The sequence below is a fragment of the Crassostrea angulata genome, chromosome 4 (assembly GCF_025612915.1).
Source record: "Crassostrea angulata isolate pt1a10 chromosome 4, ASM2561291v2, whole genome shotgun sequence".
Lineage (NCBI taxonomy): Eukaryota > Metazoa > Mollusca > Bivalvia > Ostreida > Ostreidae > Magallana > Magallana angulata.
The window spans coordinates 32,337,280-32,357,814 of NC_069114.1; the positions used below are offsets into that span (position 1 = coordinate 32,337,280).

Sequence of the window (20,535 nt, forward strand, 5' to 3'; positions counted from 1 at the left end):
AACCCATTCAAAGCTTTGAATGAAAATAACAACTTATATTTCAAATTATTTTAACGCATTATAAGTTATCAAGAAATATACATATGTTCCTGAATAACAGTGTATATCCATAAGTTCACAGTCAGTCTTTGCTCTCTCTATACTAGATTAACTGGTCTAATATAACTTTTGAATGCATCTGATTTCCATCGACCTAACAGTCTAATTTTGCTGTCACTCATGCCAATGTCCGCACAGTGCGACGCCATGCCTATCCGGAAAGAATGGCTAGTAATGCGACTCATATCCAACTTTGCAAATGATAGACAGTTTTTTAATACCGCCGAAAGTTTACCCCTGGAAACTGGAATATTTGGTACATAACAAAAAAGTGGCCCATTTTGTACTCCTCTTAACTTAATGTAGTCTTCTAGGCATTGAACTGGACAATACTTTTTGTTACTTGCCGAGTGAATAGTGAGAAAAAATGGTTTGCCCATGTGATGTTTATATGTAACAAATTTGATAATTAAAAGATCTTGCTGCCTGGAAATTTGATTAAACAGAATTAAATTTTTGTTAATTACCTTTTGACATGATGTTATTTCCCAAACTCTCAAGAATCCATAAAAGGCCAACAAAAACATTGCTTTAAACAAGGCCTTTTCAAATGCATTGGAAACTGTAACTGGTAAAAAGTCACAAATTTGATGCAAAATATTTTTTGTAATAGGTATTCTAACATCTTGTGAAGGTTTCAGTTTGCGTGTTGATAAGAGCAATTTTTGTATTAAAAAAGACGAGCATGGATCCCCAAAACTGTTGAGCTTATGGATGTAACTAATAGCTGAGAGATATGATGAAATAGTTGTTGCAGCATAGTCCTTTGAAAATAGGTAGGCAACATAATATACCAATATGTGTTGCTTCACTGGGAACTCAATAATTAACTCGTATTTCTCGGCAAAATCTTTAAAAACTGTCCAAGCATGAGAGTACGAAGCTAAAGAAGAATTAGTAAGGCTCGCATCCAATAGTCTTTGTATGTCACCTCTTAATTTGGAAAGGGCGGTAGTGGAGATATGTTGACTGGATTGCTGTCGGCCCAGGGTGCCAGTTGTAAAAACTGATTTACCTTTGAACGAGAAAGACAATCACATAGTAAATTTTCTTTTGAAGTCAAATGCTGAGCTTTAAAATAAATATTAAACTTCAAGCATACCAATACCAGTTTTCGCAAAAGAAACATGATGTGCTTATCTTTTGCTGTTTGTTTATTAATGACATGAACCAGTGCTTGATTGTCTGTGTTAAACAAAATGCACTTATTAGCCATATATTTTGACCAGACATCAACAGCCAAAACTATTGGGTATAATTCTAAAACTGCTATGTTCTGATTTTGCCAACTGTCATTCCATTCTCCTTTGAACCACTGACTACCAAAAACCGCAGCATACCCAACAGCTCCAGATGCATCTGTATATAACCTTAGTTCAGTTGAACTTAACCATATATCTGGGAAAAACATTGAAGAACCATTAAAATTACTCAAGAAATCATACCAGACACTTAAATCCTCCTTAACTTGTTTCGTCATCCTAATTCTATAATACTGCTTTTTTACTCCAATGGTCAGATCTATTAGCCTCCTTAAAAAGGCCGTGCCTGGCAACACTACATTACAAGCAAAATTCAATAAACCTATAATTGACTGCAGCTGCTTTAATGTTAATTTAGATTGTTCCATCGCAAACTGGATTTTGTTGACACACTTTACAATTTTTTCCTTTGGTAATCTGCATTCCATTTTTGTTGAATCCAATTCATAACCCAGGTAAGTTATAACTTGGTTAGGACCACATGTTTTTTCAAGTGAAATGGGAACCCCAATATCTGAACACATATTCAAGAAAGATTTAAGCTTGTATACACATTGAGTTGGCGATATATCCACAATGATAAAGTCATCCAAAACATGTGATATACATGGTATACCAAGTTTATTTTGTGCTATCCATTGTAGGGCTGTTGAGAATCGCTCAAATATTTTACAAGATGAACTTAGACCAAACTGCAAACATGTATCAAAGTAATATTTACTCTTCCACTTGAACCCAAGAAACTGATACTGAGATTGATGAATATTTATAATTCTAAATGCTGACTTAATGTCAGTTTTACAACAGAAAGCACCTTTTCCACACTTTTTTATGAAATGAATAGCATCTGAAATAGATGAGTATTGAACAAATGACTCATCAGATGGTATGCCATCATTAATTGATTGATTTTCTGGGTATGACAAATGATGAATCATTCTAAATTCACCTGGCTCTTTCTTTTCAACCAAACCCAGTGGTGAACACTGTAAATTGGAAAATGGTTTATTTTCAAAAGGTCCTTGAACTCTACCAGCCGAAATTTCTTTTTGTATTTTTTGATCAATAATTTCTGGTCTTGTAAGAGCCGAATTTAAATTTTTTGACTCTATTCCAGGACATTCTCCAACAAAGCCTAAATAAAAACCCTTTGAAAAACCCTGAACTAAAAAATTAGTTTCATCTTCATCATACCCTGATAACCAATGAGCAAGTCTATTTACCTTGATTGGTGTTGGGCCCTTGCTTGGATGTGCCAAATAATTTTGATTGGTTATATTGTTTCCCTGTATTTGTACTACCTGTTTGGTTTTGATACCTCTGCATAATCCGAAAGGGCTGCTTGGCTTGCTTTGTACATTGAATAAAAGGGTGTGACCCGCCGCAGTTATAACATCTGTGTTGGAAGCGACAAGAAAAGCCTGCTGAACAATTCTTACCTGAATGGTACTGGAAACAGACACCTCTTGGCATAGAGCTATATGACATATCTTTATGACTTTTGTTAGGTTTTGAAGATAGAGCTGTCGTCAGTCTGGCATTAACATATAACTCCATGTGTACATCACCCCATGAAACTTGTCCTTGGGCAACAAGCATCCTAAAATCGGTGTCGTAAGCTTTCCAATTGCCCTTGGCGTCTGCAATATCTCTGACTGATTCTAAATGTTAAGCTAATTTAGCTTGTTGTTCTGGATATTTAATACAATAAATTGCAGCAAATCTATTCCATGCTGTAAGCCAGTCATGCATGGATGAGAGAGTTACCTCGCTTTGGGAATCGTTCTCTACCTGGTGGATTGTAAGCTTGCCTGGACTGTCACCATCTTCGACCTGTATAGATAACTTACCTTTCTTTTGTTTGTCTTTCGACAAAAGGCTTGCAAATTCTATATACTGGTTTGACCAAATTTTTGATTTAGTTTGATCCGATACCCTTGCATCAATTGGTACTGCTGTACTAACAAAACCTGTCGGACACTTACCAGCGATTTTCTCAGTGTGATCCACAACTACCGCTTCAACTGAGTGTTGAATAGCGTTGTCCAGATGTCTAGATTCTCTTACCAACCCGTCATTATCATTGTTGTTAGATGCCCCTAGAGGATTTATACTAATACTCCCCTGAGAATTTGAAGCACTGTTGCTGTTAATGTTGTTTATCAGCGTTGTCAACTCGTCTCTAATTGTGGCCGTCACCCGCTGGGTCACCTGTGCTGTGATGGTTTCCAGTACATCGGGGGATAAAGCTGGCGAAACGGATAAAGCTGGCGAAACCACTTCCAAGTTCATTGATGTCCTGCGTTTCTTTTGTTTTGAGACTGTTGATGGTTTTGCGCGAGCTTGGCTTGTTCTTTTTGGTGGCATACTTATTCTTGATGACGATAACTAAAATGATATTGGTTAGTAAACAATTGTCAACATCCGGTCTGAATAGATCGGAAAATATATGATAAAACATAAAAATTCCGGAATACTTAATTATTATTATTTTTTTTTTTTTTTTTTTTTTTTTTTTATTGTGTAGTTTATTGAATATTAACTGACAAACCTAAGGAAAGCATAAATGAAAAGTAGATTTAAAAATAAAATCCACTAACAACGCATGCATATAAAATTGTTGTAAATAAATTGTAATGTAATAAAATAAACCTCGGGAAAAAAAAAAAAAATTAATTTGTAAGGAAAATACAAATAAATTTGTGTTAAACACAAGTAGATTGTGTTTATTCCAATGCAATGAGATCCGCCTCAGGGAGGCAAAATTTTAAATTTGAAAAATCTCAGGAAAATACACATTCCAGTGCAATGAGATCCGCCTCAGGGAGGCAAAAATTAAATATGAAAAATCTCAGGAAAACACAAGTAAATTGTGATGATTCCATTGCAATGAGATCCGCCTCAGGGAGGCTAAAGAAATATGAAAAATCTCAGGAAAACACAAGTAAATTGTGTTGATTCCAGTGCAATGAGATCCGCCTCAGGGAGGCAAAAATTAAATATGAAAAATCTCAGGAAAACGCAAGTGAATTGTGATGATTCCAGTGCAATGAGATCCGCCTCAGGGAGGCTAAAGAAATATGAAAAATCTCAGGAAAACACAAGTAAATTGTGTTGATTCCAGTGCAATGAGATCCGCCTCAGGGAGGCAAAAATTAAATATGAAAAATCTCAGGAAAACACAAGTAAATTGTGATGATTCCAGTGCAATGAGATCCGCCTCAGGGAGGCTAAAGAAATATGAAATATCTCTGGAAAACACCAATAAATTGTGATGATTCCAGTGCAATGGGATCTGCCTCAGAATGGCAAAAATTACATATGAAAATTATAATGAAAACACTGGTAAATTATGCTTATTCCAGTGCAATGAGATCTGCCTCAGTGAGGCAATAAAAATTTGAAAATTTACAGGAAAACACAAGTAAATTATGATAAAACTATGTGATGGATATCAAATACGGGATTCCATTCCTTGCTTATTACAAGAAATAAAATAATACTAAATATGTATGTAGATCTACATATATAACGTTATAGATATATATATGATTACTTTGAAATTACAAGAGATAATCGCCCTAAACTTTAACGCATTCTAGACAAAATAAGTCCGCGCAAACTTCTATAGAGATGAACGTTGCCTTGTTTATTGAGGTGGACGCCGTCAAAAAGAAATTTATGGTCACACGCCTTGAACTTGGGCGAAGGGAAGAGGTCATTATGTACGGCGGCGTGGAAGGGCCAGATGAAAAAATAAAAAATTCTTATTTGTTCGGACAAATAAGTTATTTGTTCGGACGAATTACGATTTGTTCGGACGAATAAGTTATTTGTTCGGACGAATTAGGATTTGTTCGGACGAATTAGGATTTGTTCGGACGAATAAGTTATTTGTTCGGACGAATTAGGATTTGTTCGGACGAATTAGGATTTGTTCGGACAAATAAGTTATTTGTTCGGACGATTTAGGATTTGTTCGGACGAATTATGATTTGTTCGGACGAATTAGCTATTTGTTCGGACGAATTAGGATTTGTTCGGACGAATTAGGATTTGTTCGGACGAATTAGTTATTAATAGTGGTACATGTATGAGAGAGAACGAGAGAGAGAGAGAGAGAGAGAGAGAGAGAGAGAGAGAGAGAGAGAGAGAGAGAGATATGTCATAATCATGGATACATAAATATGAAAAGTCTAATCAGTTTACATGATCATGCGCGGATCCAGAAAAATTTACCGGGGTAGTGGTGGTGGTTGGGGGGGGGGGGGTCTGACAGATAGTTTTGTTTGCGGGGTGGGGGTGCAAGGCCCCCCCGACCACCCCGGCTCTAGATCCGCGTATAGATGCATGCCAACTGTAGGCAGCGCAGGTTTTTTCTTTGCTAACTATAAGTTTTATTTCATCATTTCATCTACATCATTACCAGAGCAGATACATGTAGTCTAAATATACATGTAGTCTTTATATTATAAAGTATAAGTAAAAACTAGTTTGTTTTATAAGTCACTTAAGTAATTGTGCGATTATTACAATTCCACGAAGCATATCAGTTAACTTTGACCGTATACATGTATATGTATAAAGTTAAGGCGAAAGATAATTTCGTATGTCCAGTGTCCCAAGTAAACAGGAGAATGACTACATTTTCAATATAAACATCGACAATCGAAATCCACCTGCGGAATCATATAATTATGGCTAGTGGAATCATTTCTTCTGGCATTGCGCGAAATAAAACTTATAGTTAGCAAAGAAAAAACCTGCGCTGCCTACAGTTGGCATACATCTATACGCGGATCTAGAGCCGGGGTGGTCGGGGGGGCCTTTCACCCCCACCCCGCAAACAAAACTATCAGACCCCCCCCCCAACCACCACCACCACTACCCGGTAAATTTTTCTGGATCTGCGCATGATCATGTAAACTGATTAGACTTTTCACATTAATGTATCCATGATTATGACTCTCTCTCTCTCTCTCTCTCTCTCTCTCTCTCTCTCTCTCTCTCTCTCTCTTTCTCGTTCTCTCTCATACATGTACCACTATTAATAACTTATTCGTCCGAACAAATCCTAATTCGTCCGAACAAATAAGTTATTTGTCCGAACAAATATCTAATTCGTCCGAACAAATCATAATTCGTCCGAACAAATCCTAAATCGTCCGAACAAATAACTTATTTGTCCGAACAAATCATAATTCGTCCGAACAAATCCTAAATCGTCCGAACAAATAACTTATTCGTCCGAACAAATCGTAATTCGTCCGAACAAATCCTAATTCGTCCGAACAAATAACTTATTTGTCCGAACAAATATCTAATTTGTCCGAACAAATCCTAATTCGTCCGAACAAATAACTTATTCGTCCGAACAAATCCTAATTCGTCCGAACAAATCCTAATTCGTCCGAACAAATAACTTATTCGTCCGAACAAATCCTAATTCGTCCGAACAAATCCTAAATCGTCCGAACAAATAACTTATTCGTCCGAACAAATAACTTATTTGTCCGAACAAATCATAATTCGTCCGAACAAATCCTAAATCGTCCGAACAAATAATTTATTCGTCCGAATAAATCGTAATTCGTCCGAACAAATAACTTATCCGTCCGAACAAATCGTAATTCGTCCGAACAAATCGTAATTCGTCCGAACAAATAACTTATTTGTCCGAACAAATATCTAATTTGTCCGAACAAATCCTAATTCGTCCGAACAAATCCTAATTCGTCCGAACAAATAACTTATTTGTCCGAACAAATATCTAATTTGTCCGAACAAATCCTAATTCGTCCGAACAAATAACTTATTCGTCCGAACAAATCCTAATTCGTCCGAACAAATCGTAATTCGTCCAAACAAATCGCTTATTCGTCCGAACAAATCCTTATTCGTCCGAACAAATAACTTATTTGTCCGAACTAATAAGAATTTTTTATTTTTTCATCTGGCCCTTCCACGCCGCCGTAATTATGTTCCCAGAATGAAGCAAATTCAAATCTGTGCAGAGAAGATTTGAGAAGGATATTTACTTCATCCACAGTACTGTTGTAATCAAAACATTGCTTAAATCGTGGCAACAATTTACACACATGGATCTGAGCGACTCCAAATCTATAGTGCAGTACCGATACAAGAGATTCAATATTTGCTGCCAATTCTTCGGAAGACGTCGCACGTCGAACATCATTGCCCCCAACAATTAGAATTATGTTACGAGGTTTTACTTTTTCAATGAAACTCGCATCCTCGCGGAGAATGCCCGAAATAGTGCGACCTCCCACTCCTCTATAAAATATCCTATGATTTGCTCTTAGACCAAGATCCTCACAGTACCTAACATCCTCATTACTTACTAGGAATTGCTGAAAGCGGCGTACAATAGAATGACCCAATATAAGTACTTTATTGGGCTCCATCAGTAAAATAAAACAAAAATATAAAACTTACCGCTTTATAGATCGCTTTGAAAATTTTCAATGCTTAGCTATCGGCGTCCTGAAGGAAGTGAGAACCCACGCTCTTAAAATGACGCTCCCAAGATTTTACCGCGGAATAAATTCATTGGTTACCTCCGGCGACGTTGATTTTGTGTCCATATATGAAGATGCTGAATAACTTTTACAATACCGCAGGAAAGATAACTCTCGCGAACTTAACAGAAATCATCACTATGCATAAAATATTTTAAGAAATCTTAAAAATCATATATATATATATATATATATATATATATATATATATATATATATATATATATATATATATATATATATATATATATATATATATATATATATATACATGTATATATAATCCCCATACGGAGGGAATTACATATAATATGTGGAACATATGTCACAAAATGCCTATGAAGTATTGATTTCCATTAAGAGCAGACAGCCGATCGATGATCGAAATCTTTTTCAATGACTTAAATGTAGCACGCTTGACAGCTATTGTGAAAGAAAATACTTATGGTAACTCTATCAAAATACTGCGCAAGGAATATTACTTTCTTTTTTTACGAAGAGATCGACGATTTTTATAAAATTCAGCCGCGAATGAACTTCCATAGCATGGCCCATTAATATCCTCAGTGCACATTATTGTATATAAAATGTCGGAATTTGCAATTCTTAATAATTGATTTATCCATGGAATGCAAGCCAAGGAATACAAAGAATGAAAAAAGCCTATACAGCTAGGTTTGAAATAAGAACTTTTTATGATGCTTGCACTGATTAAAACTCCAGTTTCTTTATTATCAAAATATACGCTATTAATTCAGGAAAGCTATAATTACGATTGCTAAACCTTTGGGGTACTTCATCACATAAACATGGGTGAGGCACCGGTGCACATTTATTTTTAGTGAAAGGCAGTGAGAATCAAATAAGAGTGGTTTGATTTCAAACAATTGTTTTTTGAGATTGTCCACAGTCGACCATTGGTCGGTTTTCGGCCTCTTCTATCAATATTGCAAATCTGATTCAAAAATCAAGGTTGTTCTGGACAAGATTTTTGAAAACTGCATCATTTTCTACGTAACCGGTACATAATGACCATGGAACACGAGAAAAAGGGGACCAATGTCACTATTATCACGTCATTATGGACACATATATTTACCACAGTAAAGATAGTTACTATGTGAATCATTTATTAAAGCATTTTTATAATATTAGAAGAAGGTCCATGACTGTCCACGTAAAATTGTCATATGCTACTCATCAACTGAATTTTTTTTAACACAGTTTATCGTTTCACAGACCTCTACATGTTGTTTTATTGACAAATTTCGGGAAAAGTAGAGATTAAATTTTCAAATGAACTTATATATCATGACAGTGGTTATGATAAATCTAATTGTTGTAAAAAAGAAAAAAAGAGAACAATCCTTTGAATTTATCATTATGAAATAATTTTAACATACAGAAATATATAGAAATTCAACGCTTATTTAACTTAACATAATTTTGCACAGACTGGGGATATGTTTCTTAATGGTTTTAAAACATAAATTAGTGAATGTGTAACTGAGGTAAAAACTAGGAAATTCACATTTATAACGTAATATATACTCTACAAACATCAATGAATTAAGGAATAACACAATAAATATTAGCGCATCATTAAGATCGTAATCCTCCGTTCAAAAAAATATTTTTAAAAATCCTTAATCATTCTAATTGGGTTTTTTTTTCGATCAACAAAAAATTTGGTCTTCATGATCACCCGTTTTATGCTTGTGCAAAGCAACGACGAAATGTTTCCTTATTACATGGTGTCATTACACACACACTGTTGGTGTACTAGATATTCAACTAGAAGATCGAGGTCAGTGTACTAGATTTATCCTGCGCATGCACTAATCTATAAAAGCAACTCTCAGCTGTTTTTTGAAGACTTGTGAAAACGGTACTTAAAGCGAGTGTAGCATTCAGAGATAAGGTAGGTAAAATGTACGTCGATTTCCCGAGAACATGCGTTATGTAATCTGCATGCTTTTTAATTTACCTTTGTGATCATCTTTTGTACGGTAGCCTCTTTGGGTCAGAAAAACTAATAATATCTTATATGCTATCTTTTGGAGTTTCCCTGTACTATGTACAGAAGCCATTTATGGATAATTTAAAAAAATAACTGTATATGCTTTGTTGTGGAGGGCTTCCCTCAATCGGGAAATTGCTCGTCCTTTTCCGTCAAGTTGATTGTATACATGAAATTGCCACACAATATATACATGTATACGTACAGTTATCGTTGACTCATGAATATTATAAGACACCTTCGTCACTGAATGATGTCCTAAGTGATACCATATCAATTTCACTGATATAAGACAAAAATATTGTATATTTTAATGTTTTTACTGGTTTTAGTCATTTAAAAAAAACATTTTCTCATTTTTCATCAGTAGACAAGTTTCATGAACTCAGTATTATCTCATAGAATTGTGCTTAATTTGTATTAGATGAAAATGAAGTTAACGTTATTAACTTTACCAAACATTAACATGTCTCAGGGTAAAACTCTTCCCTTACACTGTCGAATAATTTGCAATTTTATACTGAAACAAAAAAAATTAAGAAAGATACAAGAGGAAGTGGAATTAGATATGTGAATTATCACAAGTTCTACGACACTATAACTAAACATTGCAAATTTTAAAGTTAAATGTTTGATAGGTATTGTTATATAGAGACATTCTTACACTATTTGTCGTATTTACTGCTTGCTATGTAATTTTTTTTCTCAAAAAAATATATTTCCAAATAGAACTTAAAATTAAAATTATGGCATCAGTTAATTCTGAAATACACAAAGTTGAATAATGGCCCCATTATTCATTTTATAGAGTTTTTGTGATTTCTAATCGTTTGTGTTTATTAAGTTTAGAAATCTTTGGTTTTAAACATTAGATGTAACACATTTTGTCATGAATTTGACCAACCATGTGTTGTTCTAACAGAGAAACCAGCTGAATTGTGAAAATTTGCAAACAAGAGCATGATCAATTCATGACTTCTAAATCAAGTTTCAAAAGTGCATATGATCAAATGTAATTTCAAAGAATGTTCAATTAATTAAATTTGCTAACAACTGTATATTATAAAATCTATTGTTATCATGGTCGGATTTTCAACACTACCTTCTTAAAGCGTACGTCACATTAATCACCATTGCACGCATCAAAATGTGTTAGCAAACCAATATGTATTTGTATCAAGCTAAATCTCTTCTATACAAATGCATGTATTTCTTACTAAAAAAAGATTGTTTCTATAATAGAATAACACACAGAGAGAAGGAATAAAAGATTCAATCATGTTGACGTTGTCCATGAACACCCAGACCATTTTGGCGGGAATGAGCATTGGTCTTTTTGTGTACTACGTCATCAAACGGATGCGGTATCGTCTGCCACCTGGACCATGGTGTATCCCACTAGTTGGACACTATAAAAGTAAATAATTTCATTCCACATATAGAGATACATGTAGCAGGTTTGTCTTGATAAAACATAGCATAACGTTACTAGTAACTATTTTAAAAGTTCTATATAAAATTGAGCACGTTCTAATCTTATACAATAGAAACGTTAAGAACATAATACTATCTTTCCTGTTTTTTAGTTTATTCATCGCCTGAGATTCACGTAAAAATCGCAAAGCTTGCAAAGGAATACGGTCCTATAGTCCGGCTGTCTGCTGGTGTGTATCAATTATTTCATACATTCAAACATATACACAATCTCAAGCACACACGTAAGTTTACTCACTTAAAGAAGAATGTAAAAAATAAATTACAAATGCATATTTTATTTATATTGAATAGGTCCTCAAACCTGGGTTGTTCTTAATGACATCAACTCTGTGCTGGAAGCAATGGTAAAGAGAAAAGCTGATTTCGCTGGAAGACCACATTTTGCATCAGGCACGTGACAGCTGTATCATGCAATGAAAAATGAGATTTTTTAATGAATGATTTTCTTTTACAGTAATCAATACATTAAAGATTAAATACTGTGCCGGATAATTATGCCAGTGCCAAGGTGGTATTTTTGCACCCGTCTAAGCTGCATACATCGAAAAATTCAAATATGCCATATGATAGACCATATCATAGACCATAGGATTTGTAGAAAATCCTATAGGATTGTCAATATTTCCTGTAGGAGAGTCATTTCTCCTATGGGAATTATTATTTCCTATGGGATATTAGTTTTTAAAGGTAGATATTTCACCTGTCAGGTAAAACACACTGAAAACAAAAGTGGTTATATACTCTCTAGACAATGGTCTATCATTTGGTATATAAGAATTTTTCCGAAACTGCATCTTACGGGGATGCAAAAATGCCACCTTGGCACTGGCATAATTATCCAGCACAGTGTTATTAGCTTTGACTTTAAAAAATATCCTTTGTAACTTACGAATAGCATTTTATTTATACGACATATATGTATGCACGTTGGGTAATTTGAAAAAAAAAAGCAGAGGAAAAGTTGTCTTCCCGAGAAACTTTAATTTTTATTATTAATTTATACACTTTAATCTCTCATAAATATAATGCATTCTATTTATCTCTTGATGTATTTTTTTTAGAAAATTTAAAATTATATATAATAATTTAAAGATAATCACAACAATCATTTCATGTTTTTGTAAAAATAATAGAAAAGCAAAATTGTCAGAAGAAAGCGGAATTGTGTTCAAATTTATTATCATTTCTATATGCTTAAAGCGACGGTAAATAGCATAAAACAAATATCAAAACTGTCATTTCAGGTGACATGTTTACAGAAGGAGGAAAGGATATAGCCTTGGCTAATTATTCAGCTTCCTGGAAATTCCATAGGAAAATAGCCGGAAAGGCCCTTAGGTCAGTTGTACCGGTACTTTTTTCATACCATAAATATTGACTTGAAAATGATAACACATTTTGGTTTTATTAATGATATGTTAGATTAATAACTATAATCTATTTCTAGGCATTATCTTCAAGGGGATTTATTGGAAAACATGATTCAAGACAATATGAATAAATTTTTGGACAAAATGGCTGAAGAGAAAGGACCATTCGTTTTTAAAGAATATGTGGATCTGATGGTTTTTCATCAACTGTACACAATATGTTTTGGAGAAAAGTAAGACTCCTGAATCCTTTTCCGTCCATACAAACAGAAAAAATGAAACTTTCAAATCATACTTTTGGCGAAAAACTATTATATTCAGAACTCTGATTACTGTGACTGTATAAATAAGATATTTTGATTTTGTTACTGTGATGCCTATTTGATTAAGGTTAAGCCGATGTGGCCCTGGACTTATAATCTTTTTACATGCATATCTTGATACGATAAGATCAAGATACGATAATTAAGATATGTTTTAAATGTTGAAAGACAACGTTAGTATGAAAATTATTTAATGTAACAGATAACTCTTGCTTCTGTAGAACATACTTTATTTCGGATTTATATGGTTAAGATAGCCAAAGATTTTTTTTTAAATACAATTATCACATTTTTAAAATGTCCTTCGCCAAAATATTTCTTTCTGTCATTAAGACTGTTTTAACCAGATAAATGTTTGACTTGTAAAACTTTTACAAAAAGATAGATACTGAAAATGTCTTTCGTTAAATCATTAGGGACTTTTCATTTTAATAAAAAAAATCTTTACTTTGAATATATTAAAATACATTTTAATTATTAAGTATATACTCTTTATTTTCATAAGACGTCCTGTAGATGACCCGGAAGTGAAAGAGTTTATAAAATTAGACAATGATTTGTCGGAGAAATTTGGTGCCGGTTTTTTTGAAGACATATTTCCCTACCTGAAAAACATCTTTACAACGGCAAAATGGAAGGTATTTCTTGTGCTTTCAGAAGAAGTGCTGAACATTCTCCGGAAAAAATTCAAAGAACATAAGGAAACCTTCCAACCAGGTGATAAATCATAAGTCTCTACCCTCCCTAATCCCTAAAAAGTCCCTAACCTTCCCAAAACCCCCAATTTTTTTAACCACCCCCCTTAACAAAATGAAAGGTCCTTTTTGATATTTCAACACGTGCGAGATTATTTCCGTTTACATGATAAGTAATAGTGGGGAATTAATTTTTAAAAAAATACTTTTATTTGCGACAAATCAACCCGAAATATAAAAAAAATGTGAGTAAGGTGGTGGACACGCTTTGGCGGATCTAAGTCAGTAAGAGTTTGCATCAAAATATACACTATACAGAGTTGGGGTCAATTACTTTGAAAAGTAATTAATTACTTTCAAATACATTGACAATTTTATCAATTACTTGCAATTACAATTACATTGATTTTTAGAAATGTAACTAATTACTCTCAATTACTTTGATAAATGTAATTAATTACATTTCAAATACTTTAGTTTTATTTTTTTAATCTTGATAACATATACATATATCAACAGCATTAAGATATGTACGGTTATGTTTTTAAAGGATGTATAGTTCAGTTCAGATCAGATTTCTTGAAAATTTCTAGAAAAAATTTCTTTAACATTAAATTCATAAAGTACCATTGAGTTCATTTTTGGTTCTGAATAAAATTTTCTCTAAAGTGAAATAATTTTATGAATATTCACTTATTTAAACTTTGTTTATTTAGAAACTACAACTTTCGGCAGTACAGCATATAAATAATAATTGCTATAATTCACAAAAATGAGATATTTTGACTCCTTTCAGTCTAAAACCAATGGGGGTTCTTTGGAATAAGAGGAGTTCACACCTCCATAAAATTAGATCTTTACCTATTGCCCTGGGCAGTGTGTTATGCTGTATAAACATATGAAACATTATGGGACATTTAATTATTGTATAATCAAAAGTCTATGCCAAACATGTATAAATTCTATTTATCATTATAAGACACCTTTTTTATATTTTAAACTTGGAAAAAAGTAATTGAGATGTAACTGAAAAGTAATTGAAAATACACAATATTTTTAGAATGTATTTAAATACATTCAATTACTTGTAATTGAAGACAGACTCAATTACAAATTACTTTCAATTACTTTGAAAAATGTAATTAATTACACTCAATTACAAATACTTTTTTCAATTACCCCATCCCTGACACTATATACGATTAACTTAGAAATTAAGATACATGTAAGACGGATGTTGAATAAATGTAATGAGCCAATTCGTTTCTTCAATGTATGCTTTTAGTTTTAATAGAAAGAACTTCTCAGGACGGGATAACACAGAACGTTTAAAGTATACCAATAAACATGCATGCACTCGTGTAATTAGATTTCATTTATTTTTATGCGACTGACGGAATTGGAAGTTAACTTTAAATATTTTATTAAAAATTGTAAACTAAGAATAGATTGTGTTGACAACTCTACGCCTGTATGAATAAATCATGCAAGAATAAAAACGGAGAAGTTGTATCTGGGAAGGAAGGAATTATTTTCAGTTTTGATTTTCATCCCAATCCCTCCTCTTAATATCAAGCCATCTGATTTTAAATTCTAATTTTAAAAAATAGGCTATATAAGTTTTTAAAAAGGACGCAGTATATCCGAAAATTAACAAAATAATTTGTTTCAACATAAAAATTGAATTAGTATGTGAATTGTTATTCCCCGCGCTTGCGCGGGATATCATCTTGTATTTAAAAAATAAATAGAATTCACTTCCATTTGCTATAAATGAAAATATATTTATTTGTCCGTTCGCACGAAAATCTGCATTGAGATTTCACTATCAATTTCAGGAGTAAACAGGGACTTTATAGACAGCATGCTTATCGCCAAACAGGAAGCGAAGGATGAGGGCGATGAGGCGGTCCTGGAGATCTTGGATGATACGCACCTGGTCCAGACAATTTCTGATATTTTCTTTGGTTCGTTGTTTTAGTGTTTTTTATCCTATATATAAAAAGAAAATATTCCAACCATTTCGTCAGGTTTGTTAGACAGGTAAAAGATAAATAGTGATTTAGGAAATTGTTGTCGGAGAGAAGAAGGGTTAGAATAGGCATTTTGGTATAAAATTTTCTGTAAGTTTGAATGACAGTAAAATAATGTGTTGGAAAGAAAGCATATCTCTGCAAACAACAAGTTTTGAACTTAATTTAAGCATAGTTTGCACAAAATAATGATCCGCTTCTGAATTGAAATATCTTTACTCGTCTTTTGTTAGTCTTTAAATATTCATATATACAATACATGAACTAGTATTTTATTGTGTCTTAGTTTGCTTCTATCATAAAAAAATTAACACGATTTGGCTATGTTTAAATTTTACTGAAAAATATACGATGTATATATGGAAGTATTACTTGAACATTGGAATAATTATTTTCTTTTTTTCTATAGCGGGGGTTGATACAACTCGTTTCACAATGGACTGGTTCGTTTATTTCATGACACGATTTCCAGAATTCCAAGAAAAATGTCAGGAGGAAATTGACAGAGTTGTTGGTAATTAATCCATATTAAATATACCCAATGTAAAAGATTGAATGGGTGTCTTGATTGCATTTCAGTGATATTAATAAGTTTATTAACAATTTTCAAGATATTGTATAAATTATATATCATGACATGTAGTGATAACGAACAGTGTTAAAAGTCAAAAGTCCAAAAGAAAAAATACAAAACAGGAGCAGAGATAACAGACCTCTAAATAGAGTTAAAGGTAGGATAAAGTGCCATGGAGGATTGAGCATCCTCTGATGACCAGTCACACCTGCCGTATGTTCTTTGTTGTAATCGGGAAATTAGGTGATTAATTATGGTCTAACAATAAGTATGAAAAATCAGCAAACGACCTAGTGAAAGATTATATTCGATTGACAAGGTCGTTGTATCGACCACAGAACGTACGAAAAGATGACTTCATCAGATACTGCTGATAGTGGTCCTGTTTTATCAACGTGTTTGTCAGTAGCTTGCCCCGCCTTAGAAACTGTTCGTATAGAGAATGTCCTTGCGTATCAAATTAACTGAGAGGCATAAACTCAATTTCTTGTGATTTTTTGGAAGAATAGATCTAGAAGACTGGATATTTTTCAGCATTTTTGATACTCTTCATTATGAAACTAACTCTCTGCTTTCCTCGTGTGACTATCTTGTGAATAAAGTGACTCAGCAAATTACGATATAGAAATCGTCCAACTTTAGTTTGTAAAGAAAAAATCATAACATGAGTTTGACAAACCAAGAGAAAAAGGTCTTAAGCTTGTTAGCAGATTTTAGTACCATTATGCTAAGGAAAAATATAAATTACCTTTGGAATCATTTACAGGTCCCCATCAGCCCTCGATGAAGGATAGAAGCAAATTGGATTATACTGAGGCCTGTCTATTTGAATCGATGCGACTTTCAAATGTTCTTGGTCTCGGGGTCCCACACATGACAATCTGTGATTCACAAATTGGTGAGAATAAATTAACCTTTCACATTGAAATTCTATTATTTGATTTACTTTATTTATTCAATTAATTAAAATCTGAAAACATTTTGATCAATTATGCGAGCTTACCTGTTTCTTCATAATCAACATTTGAATATTTTGAAACCAGGAATCTTCAGAAAAGAGGAAACTTTTTCTCATATAATGGGCGTTTCATTTGACAATTTTTTAACTTAATCACAATATTTTGAGAATTTGAAACACGTTTTAAAATATTTCATCTACTGATTCAGGGGGATACGATGTACCAAAAGGCACTACTGTATTAATTAACTTCTGGGCACTTCACCATGACCCTAAACAATGGAAGGACCCAGAGCAATTTGACCCACATCGCTTTCTTGATGAAAACGGCAAAATGAAACCTATAAAACCGGAAAGTTGGCTTCCATTCTCAGCCGGACGCCGAGTTTGTTTGGGAGAAACGTTAGCCAAACCAGAGATCCTACTGATGTGTGCCAATCTTCTAAAACGATTTGAAATAAGTCTCCCAGAGGGCGTGAAGCCCAATTTAGAGTATCATATGCAGGGATTTGGTGTAGAACTGCCATCTGATTACAAAATTGTGGTAAAAGAAAGATCTGGATGATTAAACGTGGTTATGGAACAGATTCTTCATTAAAGCTGCTTTGATCGATTTTTTCGCTGTAACATTATCAAATTATTTTCCATACAAACCAATTATCTTAAAAAGTTAGAGAGTTTCACCAATTTAAAAGTACATAAGCAGAAACAGTCCTCTTTCAAAATTAAAAATAATCAAATCAAATTTTATATGGAAACAAAAAATGCATCATAGGATTTTCATTAAAATGGGAACTGTTTGGTTTTATCTCACGATTTGTTGGACTTATATTCAACGAATGAAAACAATACAAACTTCAAAAATATCAGTAAAAAATGTACACTTTTTTTATATGGGTCAACAGTTTTAGAATCCTATTGGGGTTTTTTTTACAGTAAATGTTAAAGTCTAAATGCAATCGCCTCCACGCTGGGGCAAATCTTAATAAGGGACATATAACGCAGTAACTTTCAAGGAAGGTTTCTAATGTTAACAAATTTTATATCATTTTTTCATGGAAATCAAGCTTAATTGACTTGAAAAACTACTGAAATACCTTTTATTTTATACTAGAACATATATTATACAAACCCGCCGCTAAATGTAAAATCGGATCAAGCAGCTTTAAAAACACATCTATGTAAGAATGGAACAATTACAATTCTGACATACCTTGCTGGTCAAAAAAAAAACCGATCGAATTACCTATTTACATAGTTCATTTTATCCTTAGGGTTATTAGATTTATCTCTCATATCACTATCACTCATTATTTGTGAGTCAACTTGTTTACTTGGTTATATTTTTTCATTATCCACTTAGCATGACATCATCAATCAATTCTAGTACAAATATGTCACACTTGTTTTTGAATTTTTTTTCTATTAGACGATGATGATAAGAAATGCATAATTATGCAGTAGGTACATATACTAATGAATTGTTCATCTACCATCGCTTTCGATGTACCTATCAATTGATCTGTCAACGTGAAACGTTATTATTTTTTTGTTGTGTATGCTATAATTTCAACTTGGTTTGAAAAAAACCCCAAATGTATCGGGACCATTTATATACCGTAATTGTTCTATTAGATACATGTTCTTCAGGTTTAAATTGTTTGTAAAATTTTTAATTTATATTGCTTAAAAATAAATGTTCATCAAGTCATTTTACATGTACTTTTTTATATTATTCGAATTTCTAGCAAAGCTCGACTTTTATTTCTATAAGGAACAGAATACGGTATTCCTTAAATAAATACCCGAAAATCCCTTTCTTTTTAGCTCACCTGAGCTGAAAGCTCAAGTGAGCTATTCTGATCACATTTTGTCCGTCGTCCGTCTGTCCGTCTGTACACTTTTTACATTTTGAACTTCTTCTCTAAAACTGCTTATCCAATTTCAACCAAATTTGGCACAAAGCATCCTTATTGGAGGGCGAATATAAATTGCAAAAATAAAAGTCCGATCTGTATTCAAAGCGGAGAAAACCTTGAAACTGTAGAAAAAGGGGGTGCATTTTTTAAAATCTTCTCCTCAAGAACTACTGATTCCAATTCAACGTAGTTTAGCATAAATTATCCTTATGGGAAGGAAAATATAAATTGCAAAAATTATGGGCTAATTCTGTTTCAAATCTGAGTTATTACGAAAATAATAATAAAGGAAAGACGTGTTTCAATCAGTTTAATAGCTTCGGGTTCGGCATCCGGTAAAATGGGTAGGCAAGACTTGGCCTGGGCAAAACAAAGATTGGCAGTTATTAATCTCATTAAAATTTCAGGATATTTGATGGACCAGTATATTTGTATTCGCTGTAAATATTGCTGCAAAAAAATGCGTATTTGGAATTGACGATTGTCGATCTGCCTAGGCTTTTATTTTGCCACGGTCCGTGTTACCATACCCATTTTACCAAGACTCGTATTCCATACTTCTATAACGTTCTTTGTTTAAAGCAGCCATGACATTATACAAAAAAAGGGTCGATCTGACTATGATGAATTTGCTTGTTGTGCAACAGTTCGCTTATGAAGGGAAATTCTTGAAACATGCAAATTATATTATTGCCGATTTTGTGAAGTAAATTGAGGCTAAATATTTCAATGCGTTGACAGTTTTCACACAATACGTTGGTGTTAGCTTGTTCTGATTTTCGTTTCGTTTTCATTATTTATGCTTTGTAACCTGGGAACTATCGTGTGTATTTCGTGGTTTTTACGTATCAAATCAAACAGAGACTTCGTTAAATCAAAGAGTTAACTGTTTACCTGCGCAAATTAAGCAAAATCTGATGTATCAAAAAAGTACTGAAATGCAATTCATTCTATCGGTAATTCGATCGGCATTATCTTTTGCGTAATGGTAGATTAGTGCAATAAGTTGTGTTGCGATGCTCGGCATTTTCTCGAGTTTATTCAGTTTGAATAGAGTTTGATATCGCTGACGGAAATATGTAGGTATAAACATGTATATATATGATTCATTTCGAAAAAATAAATTGTGTTCTTTATTTGTTATAGTGAATGTTTCTTGTGTTTAATTTTTTTCAATTTCTATTTACTAACCATATTTGAGTGTTAAGCTTCAAATTATAAGCAAGATACAGAGATTTGCTCACAA

At 33.2% G+C, this 20,535-nt stretch overlaps 2 protein-coding genes across 3 annotated transcripts; one reads left to right on the top strand and one right to left on the bottom strand.

Moving 5' to 3' along the window:
• Window positions 1-33: 33 nt before the first annotated feature.
• LOC128180510 (uncharacterized) lies at window positions 34-7,842 on the bottom strand. Its single transcript, XM_052848634.1, has 3 exons — window positions 7,818-7,842; window positions 3,347-3,749; window positions 34-1,114 (listed from the first exon to the last, which is right to left on the bottom strand). The coding sequence occupies exons 2-3, from the start codon at window positions 3,726-3,728 to the stop codon at window positions 138-140; spliced, it is 1,359 nt and encodes a 452-aa protein (XP_052704594.1). The 5' UTR covers window positions 3,729-3,749; window positions 7,818-7,842; the 3' UTR covers window positions 34-137.
• Window positions 7,843-9,701: 1,859 nt separating this feature from the next.
• Window positions 9,702-19,050, top strand: LOC128181954 (steroid 17-alpha-hydroxylase/17,20 lyase-like). Of its 2 annotated transcripts, none has more exons than XM_052850537.1 (11): window positions 9,702-9,821; window positions 11,163-11,337; window positions 11,507-11,584; window positions 11,709-11,807; window positions 12,662-12,755; window positions 12,865-13,020; window positions 13,616-13,827; window positions 15,644-15,772; window positions 16,248-16,352; window positions 17,179-17,310; window positions 17,580-19,049. In XM_052850537.1, exons 2-11 carry the CDS (start codon window positions 11,199-11,201, stop codon window positions 17,933-17,935), a joined length of 1,500 nt encoding a protein of 499 aa, XP_052706497.1. In that variant the 5' UTR covers window positions 9,702-9,821; window positions 11,163-11,198; the 3' UTR covers window positions 17,936-19,049. The 2 variants fall into 2 exon arrangements, with proteins under 2 accessions (XP_052706497.1, XP_052706499.1); XM_052850539.1 differs by having other exon boundaries at window positions 9,725-9,832; window positions 17,580-19,050.
• The last annotated feature ends 1,485 nt before the right edge of the window (window positions 19,051-20,535 follow it).